The sequence below is a fragment of the Mchenga conophoros genome, linkage group LG3, assembly GCF_057382185.1.
Source record: "Mchenga conophoros isolate Kocher_MC1m ecotype Shallow Benthic linkage group LG3, M_conophoros_male_GT1.1, whole genome shotgun sequence".
NCBI lineage: Eukaryota > Metazoa > Chordata > Actinopteri > Cichliformes > Cichlidae > Mchenga > Mchenga conophoros.
The window spans coordinates 10571138-10586517 of NC_140528.1; the positions used below are offsets into that span (position 1 = coordinate 10571138).

At 42.0% G+C, this 15380-nt stretch overlaps 2 protein-coding genes across 2 annotated transcripts; one reads left to right on the plus strand and one right to left on the minus strand.

The window, feature by feature from the left end:
- The first annotated feature begins 6027 nt into the window (after positions 1-6027).
- LOC146577235 (Fc receptor-like B) lies at positions 6028-7029 on the plus strand. Its single transcript, XM_085269403.1, has 3 exons — positions 6028-6132; positions 6212-6457; positions 6948-7029. Exons 1-3 carry the CDS (start codon positions 6042-6044, stop codon positions 6992-6994), a joined length of 384 nt encoding a protein of 127 aa, XP_085125529.1. The 5' UTR covers positions 6028-6041; the 3' UTR covers positions 6995-7029.
- A 1905-nt stretch (positions 7030-8934) lies between these two features.
- LOC146577236 (uncharacterized) lies at positions 8935-14348 on the minus strand. Its single transcript, XM_085267640.1, has 2 exons — positions 13451-14348; positions 8935-8966 (listed from the first exon to the last, which is right to left on the minus strand). Exons 1-2 carry the CDS (start codon positions 14340-14342, stop codon positions 8935-8937), a joined length of 924 nt encoding a protein of 307 aa, XP_085123766.1. The 5' UTR covers positions 14343-14348.
- Between the last annotated feature and the right edge of the window lie 1032 nt (positions 14349-15380).

The following is a 15380-nucleotide window of genomic DNA, read 5'->3' on the forward strand; positions in this document are numbered from 1 at the left end:
CCTTTTGTGAAACATATGGTATATTCGATCCATGGAGATATGCAAATCCGACTGTTAGACAGTACTCCTTTTATTCCCCGCCACACCTAACTTATACTAGAATCGACTATCTTTTGTTAGACAAGAAATTGACCCCAATGGTAATGCATGTAGAATACCCTGGTATAGTACTATCTGACTATAGCCCGGTCACACTGAAACTTAAATTCCCTGACTATACACCACCTCAGAGGATGTGGCGTCTTAATAGTAGATTGTTGGCTGATGATGATTTTAAAGAATTCATCAATTCGCAAATAGTTTTTTTTTTGGATCTTAACCCTTTAGAGCCGATCGGAGCGGGAACGCTCTGTTATGCGTAACTATTTTTAAATCCCGGTAGCACTGCAACCACGTAAGCTAGCGCAAAAATTTTTTTTGCATATGAAACCGGAGGAGTTGTACTTACATATTGTGCCATCAGCTTGTCCTAGGTCACGGTTTCCTTCCACATAAAGCTTTGCAAAAACTGCATAAAAAGCGCTTGCAGGAACAAAAACATAATATTCCAGAAACACGCTTTGCCGGTCCGATCAGCTGTTCAAAACACTTCCTACGTTGGAATAGACGTCAGCGCGAACTTTTGCATTTCCGCCATTACCTGGCCGAAACCGGAAGTGACGTCATTTTCGCGGAAATGTAGTCTTTTTTGCGATCAGGGCCTCAGGGCCTATACTGCTCTTTTTAAAAGTTATCTTTGACTTTATGACTTTCTGTGTCGTTTCTGGGATGTTTAGGACTCATATTGCACTGCTGGAAATAGTTTATTTTGATGCATATGCTGCCTTTTTGCAAATTTGCAGTATAATATTTATTTTCGTTTTTCCTGCAGTGTATAAAAATTGGTGTATTTCAAAAATAAAACTATGAAGACACTCAAAATAAATTTCCTGTGGTGGGAAACTATTTTGTGCAACTTTTTTGTATTTACAGTTTTGAGGGATAAGCCTCTTAAATTTCTCTAACTACAAATATATGTTAAAAAATCAAAAACGATTTTCAATTTTTTTGTAGTTTATTGCACTTTTTTGCAATTTATGTAATTACTATGCACTTAATGAATACATATTATTAAAATCTGGGCTATAATGGTTGTATTGATGTATAGCAACTTGAAATGCTCCCAAAAATGGCTCCACAGCATGTAAAAATATAATATAAGCTCTGGCGGACTTGGTTCTATGGTAGGTCTTAAAGGGTTAATTATACTCCTGATATAAGCAGTGGCATTTTATGGGAATCATTAAAAGCGTACGTACGCAGACAAATTATTTCATACAGTGCTGGTGAAAGGAAAAGAAGAATGAAACGTACCACAGAATTAATGACAGCAATAAAAGAAGTTGACCGGGCAAATTCTTTGACTCCATCTGCGGAGCTGCATAGAAAAAGGATTTTGCTCCAGACTGAATATGACATTCTGACAAGTCAGCGCGAGGAGGATTTATATCTTAGGTCGAGACAAGATCTCTATGAGTATGGTGAGCGCGCCGGCAAACTCCTGAGCTACCAGCTGAAACAATCAGCAGCTGCTGGTATGATAGTAGAGATAGGAGACAATGTGGGTAATAAAATTATAGATCAGAAGGGGATTAACAATCAATTTAAATCTTTTTATGAGGACTTGTATACCTCAGAAATAAATGATAGGGACCGAGTGAAGAATTTTTTTGAAAACCTTGAAATACCACCACTAGAGGCAGCAGATAGAGATAGGTTAGAGGGACCCATATCTGTCATGGAGATAGACAAAGCAATTCGGGGTATGAAGACAGGAAAAGCGCCGGGCCCTGATGGGTACCCAAGTGAGTTTTATAGGACATTTGCTCCCGCACTGATTCCCTTACTTTGCAGAATATTTCAGGAAATTCTTGATAAAAAAGCTCTGCCCCAAACAATGTCACAGGCCTTGATCTCTGTACTCCTTAAGAAGAATAAGGACCCACTTAAATGTGAGTCATATCACCCAGTAAGTTTACTTGGATGTGATTATAAAATACTGACCAAGGTACTGGCAGCTAGAATTGAACTTGTCATAAGTAAGATAATACATCCTGATCAGACAGGGTTTGTTGCAGGTAGACAACTCTCCAGCAATCTCCGCCGTCTGTTCAATGTAGTATATACTGCTGGAGATAACATTATGCCAGAGATTGTGATATCCTTAGATGCCCACAAAGCCTTTGATAGAATAGAGTATTACTATCTATTTACGGCCCTCGAAAGATTCGGCTTTGGTCCAACATTTTGCTCGTGGATTAAAATAATTTATTCGAGCCCCCAGGCTATGGTGAGAACGAATAATATCATATCTGAACCCTTCTCTCTATTCCGAGGAACAAGGCAGGGGTGCCCTCTGTCACCCCTGCTCTTTGATGTGGCAATTGAACCCCTTGCGATGATGCTGAGACAGGCTGCTGGATTGGTAGGGATACAAAGGGGGACACAAAACCATAGGCTGTCCTTATATACTGACGATCTCCTCCTTTTTCTGTCAAACCCTGCCACTAGTATCCCGGTGGCCCTTGGTATTATCAAAGATTTTGGGAGGGTGTCGGGCTATAAAATTAATTTAGACAAAAGTGTTCTTTTCCCCATTAATAAACAGGCGAGGAAACTTTCTTTCTGGGCCTATCCCTTTGCAATACATAAGGATAGATTCACATATTTAGGTGTTAATGTAACTAGTAAGTATAAAGATTTACTTATATACTTATAGTCCACTATAACTTTAAAGTTGCACTGGACAAAGCGAAATTAGATATGGAAAGGTGGACATCGCTCCCCTTATCATTAGCAGGGAAGGTAAATTCTGTTAAAATGAATATACTGCCGCGGCTCCTCTATTTATTTCAGACGATACCGATTTTCATTCCTAAATCATTTTTTAAGGAATTGAACAAATGTACGTCTGCCTTTATTTGGAAAAAAACTGTCCCCAGAATAAGACGGGAGTTTCTTGAGAGACAGAAAGAAGAGGGAGGCCTGGCTCTGCCGAACTATATGCACTATTATTTTGCTGCTAATATACATAAGTTGTTATTTTGGGTCAAAGAGTTAGATGAGGATGAAACCCTAATATGGGTACATATGGAAAGGTATGTTTCTAGTCCAGTGTCCCTGCGCTCCCTGGTCTGCGCTCCTCTACCCTTGAGCAAACATCTTTACACAAACAACCCGGTGGTATCTCATTCTCTGAAAATTTGGACTCAATTTAGATCACATTTTAAAAACAGAACCGCCCTCCTGTCTGCTCCCATCTATGGAAATCACTTGTTTCCCCCAGCCCTCGGGGGAACAGCCTTTAGGGAATGGCATAGAGCTGGGGTGGAATGTGTCAAAGATCTTTTTAAAAATGGTACTTTTATGTCTGCTGCTCAACTGGAAAAGGACTATGGAATCTCCTCCAAGACTAATTACTTTAGATATTTCCAGGTTCGGGACTTTGTGAAAAAGTCATTCAGCCCCTCCCTTGAGCTTCCACAAAGCGGATGGATAGACGAGTTGATGGACACAGATCCGACTGCTAAGGGGACAATCTCCACGCTATATGCACGTATTCAGAATGTGGCTTCCCCCTCCCTGGACAATGTAAGACGGAAATGGGAGGAAGAATTGGAGCTGGACATTTCAGAGGTTGACTGGGGGGGGGGGCTTTAGATCTAGTACACTCTGTTTCTATATGTGTGAGACACGGATTGATACAGTTCAAGGTGTTGCACAGACTCCATTTGGCAAGGGAGAAACTGGCAAGAATGTACCAGGGGGCCGATCCGACCTGCCCCAGATGTAAACAGGTGCCAGCCAACTTATGCCACATGTTCTGGTCTTGTTCCAGGCTGAAAGACTTTTGGGCTAACATCTTTAGAACATTCTCATTCATTTCTAATAAGGATATAGAACCAATGCCTCTGACAGCCATCTTTGGTGTGGCACCGAGGGAAACTCAACTAACAGCCTCTCAGAGGAAGGCAATAGCATTCGCCTCATTGCTGGCAAGGAGATTGATTCTATTTAACTGGATAAAGGCAACACCGCCATCCCATAAACGCTGGGTGGAGGAGGTGATGGCACACCTCAAATTAGAACATCTCAGATTTACTATACAGGGCAACACCAAGAAATTCTTTAAGGTCTGGCAGCCTTTCATTTCCTATTTTGAAGATGAGTTTCCGTCCACTCCATAACTGGCAACTCCCCCCCCCCCTTTTTTTTTTTTCTTCTTCTGTCTGGGTATAGTTCTGTCTTGCACTGTGTGGTAGGACTTGAGTTCGAGCTTTTCTGTATGAATGATATGCTTTCTGAAAACTCAATAAAAACACTTTGATTATTATTACAATCCAATGTAGACAACAAGAATCACTACATAAAATATTAAAGCCACATACTTATCCTGTAGACCTTATTACTAGGCTTATAGAATTAACCGTGTTTGGTAATAACAAAACAAATATCTTTCTATCACTCAAATTTTGAGCCCCACTTGCTTATGATGCTAAATAGAGAAAAAGAAGGCAAATACACATTATAAAATCACCAGCTCAAAACAATACTTAGCTTGGCCTAGCCAAACTTAAATTAGTTTAGCAATAACTTAGCGTGAGTGAAATGTACAGACAGAAGATGTCGAGAGCGATAAACCAGAGAGGCTAACATTCTTAAACAAGAAATATCCTGTAAATCACCAGTCTTAAGGATACACACCCTCAAAGTACCCACAAATACTCCCAAGCATAACTCTGCATTAACACTGCCTCCATGAACAGTACAACATTACTCACAAAATGGCCGCACTCTCTAGTGGTGAGGCTAAAAACTGCAACACAGTCCTGCCTTCAGAACAAGTATTATATCATATAATAAAACAAAAAGGCTGTTAAATGGGATGGTCTAGCCTGAGACTTGCTGCTCAGTTTGCCTAGCAAGTATGACACCAGCTGCTAGAAACACTTTATAGCTAACTTCTACGCAGCTTGTAGAGCAGAATTTGGTGTGGTGAATGAAGTGGTGAAAAGATGGAGCTGAAAAACAGAGAGTAAAAGAAATAGGGTGTATCATGGTAATTTTCCACAGCATCTGCTCTCCTCCTCTGGGTGAAGTACTCATCTCTCCTTTCTCGATTGCCACCTCATGGCAATCATACTGGCAGTATAAAAGACCACTGCTCACGACTAGTCTTTGCCAAGTTGTTGGGTAACCCATGTTAGTTTGCGGCCTCACATCTCCCTTCTCTATCATACTGTTTGTACTTACCTTGATCTTCTGTTTGTTAGTAGGTTCATGGAAACCACCTCTCAAACCTCGCTGTACTCACTTAATTGGATGCTGATCTCCACTGTACTGCTGCTGTCAGTAACAAAGCCCTGATGATCTTGTCACTCTCACCTGCCTGCCTCTCTGCTCTCCAGCGTAGCACACTGGACTCAACCGGACCACTGCCTCACACGCTCCCCTCTTGCTTCTCTCCATCTGCGTGCAAATAAGGCAACACAGTTTGATTACTGAACCTTTCACTGGACATCTCTGACCACCCTTTCCTTCTGTTTCAGTACCCTTGGCCTACCACAGTTTCCCTGTCAAGCTCCCACACCCACTGGAATCAAATAGAAAATGAGCAGATAAATCAGAGAGAGATGAGTTTGTGTGTTTGTCAGCTGTTTGTGTGGAGTTGTTCTTTATGTTCACTTCAAATTAACCTGAGTGTCATTTCTCTTTAGTTCTGATCTCACTGCTGAGCTGCACAACAAACCAAGGTCAGTAACCTTCTTCTGTCACAGTTTAAACCTGATAAATGCTCACTGATATGACCTGATTGGGTTCATGTCTCACAATGGAGCTCAGGAATAAAACAGAAATGAAATGAAAAGTAATTACATACATCAGTGTTCACAAAAGTAGAACAGGCCAAAAGTTTTCTTTGTTCGCTTTTTTAATCCTCACAGCGGACTCAGTGTGAAGCTGAATGGTGAAAAAAAGCTACTTCAGGTAATTGTTCCTGTAACATGAGCTACATCTTAACACAGGACAGTGGAGTTTACTGGTGTGAGTCCAGAGAGGGTCCCATCAGTAACATGGTTAACCTGACAGTCACTGGTAAGCTGAGTGTGTGGAGTTAGTGTTGATGAAGCTGTGTGTAAATGGATGAAATGCTGTAGTTTGTCTCTGTGTTGAGGTGGATCAGTGATCCTGCAGAGTCCTGTCCTCCCTGTGATGGAGGGAGATGACGTCACTCTGCTCTGTAAAACAAAGACCACTCCCTCCAACCTCCCAGCTGCTTTCTATAAAGATGGCTCCCTCATCAGGAAGCAGCCTACAGGTCACATGACCATCCAGCATGTTTCCAGGTCTGATGAAGGCCTCTACAAGTGTGACATCAGCGGTCATGGAGAGTCTCCATCCAGCTGGATCACTGTCACAGGTGACACACTCACCTGTCTGTGTTTCTGCAGCTTTCAACATTCACAATGTGACGACAACTTAATGATTGTGTTTGCTTTATTTTAGACAAACACACCACCACACCTACTCCTGGTACCACCTCTTTCAGGGTGAATAGGTTTTGAGTTTTTTTGACTTGTTTTCTAGGACAGCATATAGATTGTGTAATAGCGCGTCAGCAGGTGTCTGGTACTATGTCTCCACTATGAGTGGGGCACAGTCTTGAGCAAATGAGTGTGTATCTAGCTGTTTGCTGCTTCTCAGAGAAGCTCTGAAACTTTACATGAGAATAACACCCACTACAGCAGGTGGACCCCTTTTGAAATAGTTCATGGTAGACAGTTTACTCTTCTAGCGTTGAGCCAGGATGAGCAACAGGCAAAAACTGCAAACCCTAGATGTGCAAAATATTAAGGACAAAAGAAGTGGTTGAAGCAAACAAGCTGCCTTGTTCTGCTGTGTGTTCACAGGTACCAAAGCTGACTGTCGGGAGCCGGGTGCTCATCAAAGTGATTAAGAGGAAGCATTGGACCAACTCCCGGTGGAAGGGACCATTCTAGGTTCTACTGGCCACCCCAACAGCTTTGAAAATGGCTGAATGACCGACGTGGGTTCACCTGAGCCATTGTAAGGTAGTCAAAGAATTCCCCGGCCGAAACAGGGTAGTGGTGGAAGTCCGGCTACAAACGGCGAGCGACTTTTAGTGTCGTTCCGGTCTCAAACTGGTGAATAAAACAACTGATCCACAGGCTCATTTAGAATGGCGGGGAGACGTGTGATTTTTGGGTCTTGCTTTCGTTGGTAACATTACTCACTATAGGGTTTTGGAGGGTGATGTCATGGGAGGGGGGCAACGTCCCTCCCTCCATGACAGTAGGCCAAGCAAAGCACACGGGAGCGTCAGCTATGGTTCGTACTTGCTGTGTTGTCCGTTGGAATGGTAGATCACACAATAGGGAAGGCAAGAAGCTGGAAAATGGGCTGTCTTTTCATCGTTTCCCCTCCTGGAGGCAACGGGAGGGATCTCGTGTATCTGATAATACTAAACGAAGACGTCAGGCTCGGATTGCATCGGTCAGACGAGCGGATATTGAGTTCTCTGCCATCCCCAAACGAGAGCAATTGCCCACCTGAGAATTCATGTTGAGCGAGTAATAGGTAGTTTGTGCTCAAAATGCTACACACTACAATGCCAATCCGATTACTCATATCATGTGAGGGTGAAGACACAACACTGCTTGATAAGATTGTTAAGGTGTGCTGTGTTTTGGTGAATATGTGCCCCAGTGTGGTTGTCAAACCAGGGCCAAATGAAACTTGCTCTTGTTGAATATTCATAAAACTGCTGTGTTGCATGTACAGTTCATTGTAAATAATTGTACTTTCTGTAAAGTGGATTCAATAAAACAGAAAAAAAGTATGTTTATTTTTTTTTTTATTCACGATCTGTTCACATGTACTTAGCAAGTACATACACATGAAATGCAAACTATTTACATGGCAACGCACAGCTGGCATCAATCGTGAATCATTCATCTAGAGCAAATTTTGGGGCAGGTGCTGAGGAGAAGTCAATGTTATGTGCAACCTCTGGCTGTATCTTGGTCATATGGTCAACGTACTCACAACGTGGAGGCTTAAAAACGGCCAAATCTTGTACTCAACCGTTTGTGAATTAAATGTGCGCCTCCAGGGATTTATAATTACGAAAATGATTCGCCGTGTATGCGCTGAATCCACAGACAAGGAACGTGAAGATATTGGGATAGGACAAAGGCGGTAGGCTGTCTGGGTTTTCACTCCACTGCCTTTTTTCATACGGGTCCACATTACCGATGCACACTATTTTTTCCAAGTACTGTCTCTTGGCGTCTGGGCACAATCAGTCGTGATACAGCCCTTTGTCTTTTGCGCTGATTTTAAGCATGGTTCTGACAGTCCTGCTTCCAACACAGTGTGTTTGTTTTGATTTGTTGCCTTCTGACATAGCGCCGCGATCCCACAATGCACTGCGGCATGACGTCAACTCCAAATCCCTATAGGGTCAGGGTGGGGTCCACGTGACGACAGCCATTTAGATGGGAAGCAGGAAAGAGAAGTTTCTAATCCCCTTAGAGCAGAATGGGTGAGTCTTTAACTGTAATACTTCTCATTGTATAGTTTGCATACTTCCAAGTATGCAAACTATACAGTGAGAAGTATTACAGTTAGAGAGTGCATAATATGTATGTCAGCACAGCTACCCAATGTAGCTATACTAGGTGAAGATAACATGACAGAATGTGTGTCCAGCTGTTACAACATTTGCACTATGAACTGGTCAGAAAACATGACAGCAATGGAGTTTGAGATGACACCTTACTATGACCCCATGCGAGGAAACTGTTCAGTGTGTGGTTGATGCCTTATACCTTGTGCTAGGGCACTACTTGTCCGCCTTATCTCCACTGTAAGCTATTACAGGGCACATGGAAGAGAAGGAAGCATTCCTGCAGGAGAAAGAGCATTGAGAAAGTGAAGACTGCAAATTACCCGAGTGGATGGCTTAATAACAGCCCCTTCATATGCAAGGGGGAAGGTTCTGGAACATTCACTATTGGGACTATGAGAAAATAAATCAAAAACAGGAGGGAAGAAAACAGTTAGATATAGACTCACATGCTCAAGGCTTTACCCCACTCACAGACACCCCCCCCCCCCCCCCCCCCCCCCACACACACACACACACTATCAGGCAAGGTCAGGGAAGCAGACAATATGTGCTTGTGTTTCTTTAACCAAGATAATTGTTGTGGAAAATTTAACAATAACCTGCAACACACCCAGTGAGCTTGATTTGAAGTGGATTTCAAACACATTGCAATCTGGAGAGAACATCCCAGTGAAACACCAGGACCATCTCTGAATTGTGGCCATCGCCTTTGCATCTTATTTACAGACGCACAGACAAAAAACATTCCGAAAACTCTTAATTCAATTAAATCCAATTCAGTTTTATTTATATAACACCAAATCACAACAAAGGTTGTCTCAAGGTGCTTTATATTGTACAGTAGATACAGAGAAAAACCCAACAATCATATGACCCCCTATGAGCAAGCACTTTGGCGACAGTGGGAAGGAAAAACTCCCTTTTAACAGGAAGAAACCTCCGGCAGAAACAGGCTCAGGGAGGGGCGGGGCCATCTGCTGCTACCGGTTGGGGTGAGAGAAGGAAGACAGGATAAAGACATGCTGTGGAAGAGAGACGGAGATTAATCACAGATATGATTCAATGCAGAGAGGTCTATTAACACATACTGAGTGAGAAAGGTGACTGGAAAGGAAAAACTCAATGCATCAAGGGAATCCCCGGCAGCCTACATCTATTGCAGCATAACTAAGGGAGGATTCAGGGTCACCTGGTCCAGCCCTAACTATATGCTTTAGCAAAAAGGAAAGTTTGAAGCCTAATCTTAAAAGTAGAGATAGTGTCTGTCTCCTGAATCCAAACTGGAAGCTGGTTCCACAGAAGAAGGGCCTGAAAACTGAAGGCTCTCCCTCCCATTCTACTTTTAAATACTCTAGGAACAGCAAGTAGGCTTGCAGTGCGAGAGCGAAGTACTCTAATAGGGTGATATGGTACTACAAGGTCATTAAGATAAGATGGGGCCTGATTATTTAAGACCTTGTATGTGAGGAGCAGGATTTTGAATTTAATTCTGGATTTAACAGGAAGCCCATGAAGGGAAGCCAAAACAGGAGAAATCTGCTCTCTCTTTCTAGACCCTGTCAGGACTCTTGCTGCAGCATTTTGGATTAGCTGAAGACTTTTCAGGGAGTTTTTAGGACATCCTGACAATAATGAATTACAGTAGTCCAGCCTGGAAGTAATAAATGCATGAACTAGTTTTTCAGCGTCACTCTGAGACAGGATATTTCTAATTTAGAGATGTTGCGCAAATGGAAGAACGCAGTATTACATATTTGTTTAATATGTGCGCTGAAGGACATGTCCTGGTCAAAAATGACTCCAAGGTTCCTCACAGCATTACTGGAGGCCAAGGTAATGCCATCCAGAGTAAGAATCTGGTTAGATACCATATTTCTAAGATTTTCAGGGCCGAGTACAATAACCTCAGTTTTATCTGAATTAAGAAGCAGAAAGTTAGCGGCCATCCAGGTCTTTATGTCTTTAAGACATTCCTGCAGTTTAACTAATTGTTGTGTGTTATCTGGCTTCATGGACAGATAGAGCTGGGTGTCATCAGCATAGCAGTGTAAATGTATGCTATGTCTTCTAATGATGCTGCCTAAGGGAAGCATGTATAATGTAAACAGAATTGGTCCTAGCACTGAACCCTGTGGAACTCCATAGTTGACCTTAGTGTGTGAAGAGGACTCTCCATTTACATGTACAAATTGGAGTCTATTAAATGGATATGATACAAACCACTGCAGCACAGTACCTGTAATACCTACAGCATGTTCTAATCACTCTAATAGGATATTATGGTCAACAGTATCGAACGCTGCACTGAGGTCTAGCAGGACAAGCAAAGAGATGAGTCCACTGTCAGAGGCCATAAGAAGATCATTTGTAACCTTCACTAAAGCTGTTTCTGTCCTGTGATGAGCTCTGAAACCTGACTGAAACTCTTCAAATAAGCCATTCCTCTGCAGATGATCTGTTAGCTGTTTGACAACTACTCTTTCAAGGATGTTTGATATGAAAGGAAGGTTGGAGATTGGCCTATAATTAGCTAAGACTGCTGGGTCTAGAGATGCTTTTTGAGTAAAGGTTTAACTACAGCCAGCTTGAAGGCCTGTGGTACATAGCCGATTATTAGAGATAGGTTGATCATATTTAAGATTGAAGAATTAATTAATGGCAGGACAAGACACGTTGATGGTTTGGAGGAAGTAATTATTGAAGTCAACTCAGAAAGATCAATTGGAGACAAAGAGTCTAAATGAATATCAATGGTACTAAAAGTAGCTATAGATAATATTAAATCTGTTGGATGATTATTGGCAATTTTTTGATAATGATTGAAATTTTATTTGTGAAGAAGTTCATGAAGTCATTACTAGTTAACGTTAAAGGGATTGTTGGCTCAGTAGAGCTCTGACTTTTTGTCAGCCTGGCTACAGTGCTGAAGAGAAACCTGGGGTTGTTCCTATTTTCTTCAATCAGTGACGAATAGTAAGATGTTCTGGCTTTGCAGAGGGCTTTCTTATAAAGCAGCAAACTATTTCTCCAAGCTAAATGATGATCCTCTAAATTGGTGACACGCCATTTCCTCTCCAGCTTTCAAGTTATCTACTTTAGGCTACGTGTTTGAGAATTATACCACGGAGTCAGGTACTTCTGATTTGAGACCTTAGTTTTCACAGGAGCTACAGTATCCAGAGTCGTACGTAGTGAGGAGGTAAAATTATTAACAAGATAATCGACCTCTGTTGGAGTAGCGTTCAGATAGCTGCTCTGCTCTATGTTGGTACAGCGCATTGAAGATGATAACAGTGGGTGGATTATATTCTTAAACTTAGTTACAGCACTTTCAGAAAGACATCTACTGTGATAAAGTCTACTCTCCACTGCTGTGTAATCAACTATTGTAAATGTTATCAGGAAATGATCAGACAGGAGTAGGGATGGGTACCGGTATCCGGTTAGCGACATCCCCCAAAAACCCGAAGAGGAGAGTCCTGGCCCCTAGCCCTGCCAGTGTAGCAGAAATGATGACGGATGATGATGTCAGCAGCAGCCGTTCTCCTCTGCGTGAGTAGCTTAATGTTGTTCGTGTGTAATTTACGTTGAGTAGGCTAACCACGTTATTACATTAATGCATGTAAGGTGAACTAGCAAACATCATCATAGCTACATGCAGCTGTCTTCTTGTTTGATGGCAGATACTCCCTTCACCCTGGCCAAAAAAGCTAAAACGACCAAAGAAAAAGTGGAAAACAGTTAAACATGAGAGGTTTTTGGACAAAGTTTGTGTTTTTTCCATTGTTTAAGCACTGCTTCCAGCCAAGAGTGATACCATATATGCCCTATAGCTGCAGAAAAGGCTAACATTGTTATCTTTTTACAAAAAAACAGCTGAACATGAGAGGTTTTTGGACAAAGTGTGTGTTCTCCATTCTTTAATCACCAGTTTGAGCACTGTTTAAGTACCGGCACCGTTTCAAAAGTACCGGTTTGGTACTGGTATTGGATAAAACCTAAACAATACCCATCCCTAGACAGGAGAGGGTTTTCAGGAAACACTGTTAAATGTTCAGTTTCTGTGTCATATATTAAAACAAGATCTAGAGTGTGATTAAAGTGGTGGGTGGGTTCTTTTACATTTTGAGAGAAGCCAATTGAGTCTAATAACAGGTTAAATGCCATGTTGAGGCTGTCATTTTTAGTGAGCTGAGCACTAAATCAGATAAAAAGTCTGAGAAATCAGAGAGAAACTCTGTGTAAGGCCCAGGTGGGCGATATATGATAACAAGTAAGACTGGTTTCTGAGTTTTACAGCTGGGGTGGACAAGGCTAAGCATCAGGCTTTCAAATGAATTAAAAGTCTGTCTTGGTCTTTCGTTAATTAATAGGCTGGTGTGGAAAATTGCTGCCACACGGCCCCCTCGGCCTGTGCTTCGAGGTTTCTGCTAGTTAGAATGACTCGGGGGTGTTGATTCATTTAAACTAACATAATCATCCTGCTGCAACCAGGTTTCTGTAAGGCAGAGTAAATCGATTTGTTGATCAATTATTAAGTCATGTACTAACAGAGACTTGGAGGAGAGAGACCTAATATTTAATAATCCACATTTCACTGTTTTACTCTTTGGTTCAGATGTGGATACTGTATTGTTCTTTCTTTGTGATTTTTTAGTTTGTTTTTTGTCTGTTTGGGAGCTGACACGGTCTCAATGGAGATGGGTTTTTGGGGGGGTAACAGGAGGAGAGAAGCTGCAGAGAGGCGTGTAAGACTGCAACTCTGCTTCCTGGTCTCAACTCTGGATAGACATATTTTGGGGGGTTTAATAAATTTGTCCATATTTCTAGAAATGAGAACTGCTCCATCCAAAGTGGGATTGATGCCGTCTCTCCTAACAAGACCAGGTTTCCTCCAGAAGGTTTGCCAATTATCTATGAAGCCCACATCGTTTCTGGGACACCACTCAGACAGCCAGCAATTTAAGGAGAACATGCGGCTAAACATGTCACTCCTGGTCTGATTGGGGAGGGGCCCAGAGAAAACTACAAAGTCCGACATTGTTTTGGCAAAGTTACACACCGATTCAATATTGATTTTAGTGACCTCTGATTGGCGTAACCGGGTGTCATTACTGCCGACGTGAATTATGATCTTACTGTATTTACGTTTACCCTTAGCCAGCAGTTTTAAATTTCCTTCAATGTCGCCTGCTCTGTCCCCTGGAAGACAACTGACTATGGTTGCCGGTTCTAGCTTCACATGTCTGAGAACAGAATCACCAATTACCAGGGTTTGACCCCCGGTGGGTGTGTCGCCAAGTGGGGAAAAATGGTTAGACACATGATGGTGGTGTACCTGGGACTTCTGTTTAGGACTATGCTTCCTCCTCACCGTCACCCAGCCGCCCTCTTTCCCCAGCTGCTTGGGGTCTGCCGGGGAACAGCTAGTGGGGCCTACGCTATCTTCGGCTGCACCAGCTACAGGGGCCTGGCTAGCTACAGGTGAATGAAGGGTGCGAAGCCGAGTCTCCAATTCAGTAATCCTGGCCTCCAGAGCTGCAAATATGCTACATTTGTTACAGGTATCATTACTGCTAAAGGAGGCTGAGGAGTAACTAAACATCTGACACAATGAGCAAGAAAGTGCAGGAGGGACAGGTGAAGTAGCCATGGTGCTAACGAGTCGACTACGAGCTAAGCTAAGCTAGCGAAACAGTGTACAGAGACAGTGAGTGAATACTTTGGCTATGAATTAGGTAGTGATCACACAGAAAGGGTGCTTCAGATGAAGCACGTGAAGATTATACTATGAAAAAAGAATGTATTTAAAAGTTTTTAATTAAATTTCTAAGCAGATAAGCTACTCAGAAACACCACTTTGTTTGAGCAGAAACAGGAAGTGATACTCTACAGCAGAGCGAGCGAAGACCAAGTGTCAGCCAAGGACCAAAAAAACAAACAGAGAGAATTATAACCTTGTTTTCTCCTTGGCCGCCCCACGCGCCCCACGTACATCTCCCCACGCGTGTGTTCAATAAAATCATTGTACAAGACCAGTGTTTCTTTGTTCTCATCCTCAAATAAAAGAATTTGGGACACCCTCCATTACAATGGCCTCACCGTGTTAACATTCCAAACTAGTGACAGTAGTGCTCATACTATAGTAAAGTGAGGAAGTGATATTACTGTAACTAATGTGATATGATTATATATGTGATTAATACATGAGAAAATAAATCTGCCACCACATTCCACCCTTTGTGATACCACAATTAAGAATTTAAAATAATTAATTAAGAATCACATAAAAACATATGGAGATTTGTGTACTAAAGGAATTCACAATGTGCATCCTCCCTATAGTCAGAAGGAACCAACAAATTCATATTCAATGGTCATCTTCTCTCCATTTGGGTCTCCACCCTTTGTTCGAAGGATGGCAGTTATATCATAAAAGAAAACACAATATGAGACCATATACAAAAATGAAAAAGCCTTGGTTGTTCATTTGCAAAGAAAACTTCAACCTTAGTTACATAAAGGTGCTCTTTCACAAGAACCTGTTATTTACATAAGGAAGTTTTTCAGTGTGTGATATATTTTCCCACTTTATCATTACATCCATCAACCCATGTTTCCCAATGTATTAACTGTTCCTGTAAAAACAAAAAAAAAACAAACCCCTCATCCCCTGTGTTATTAGGGATTG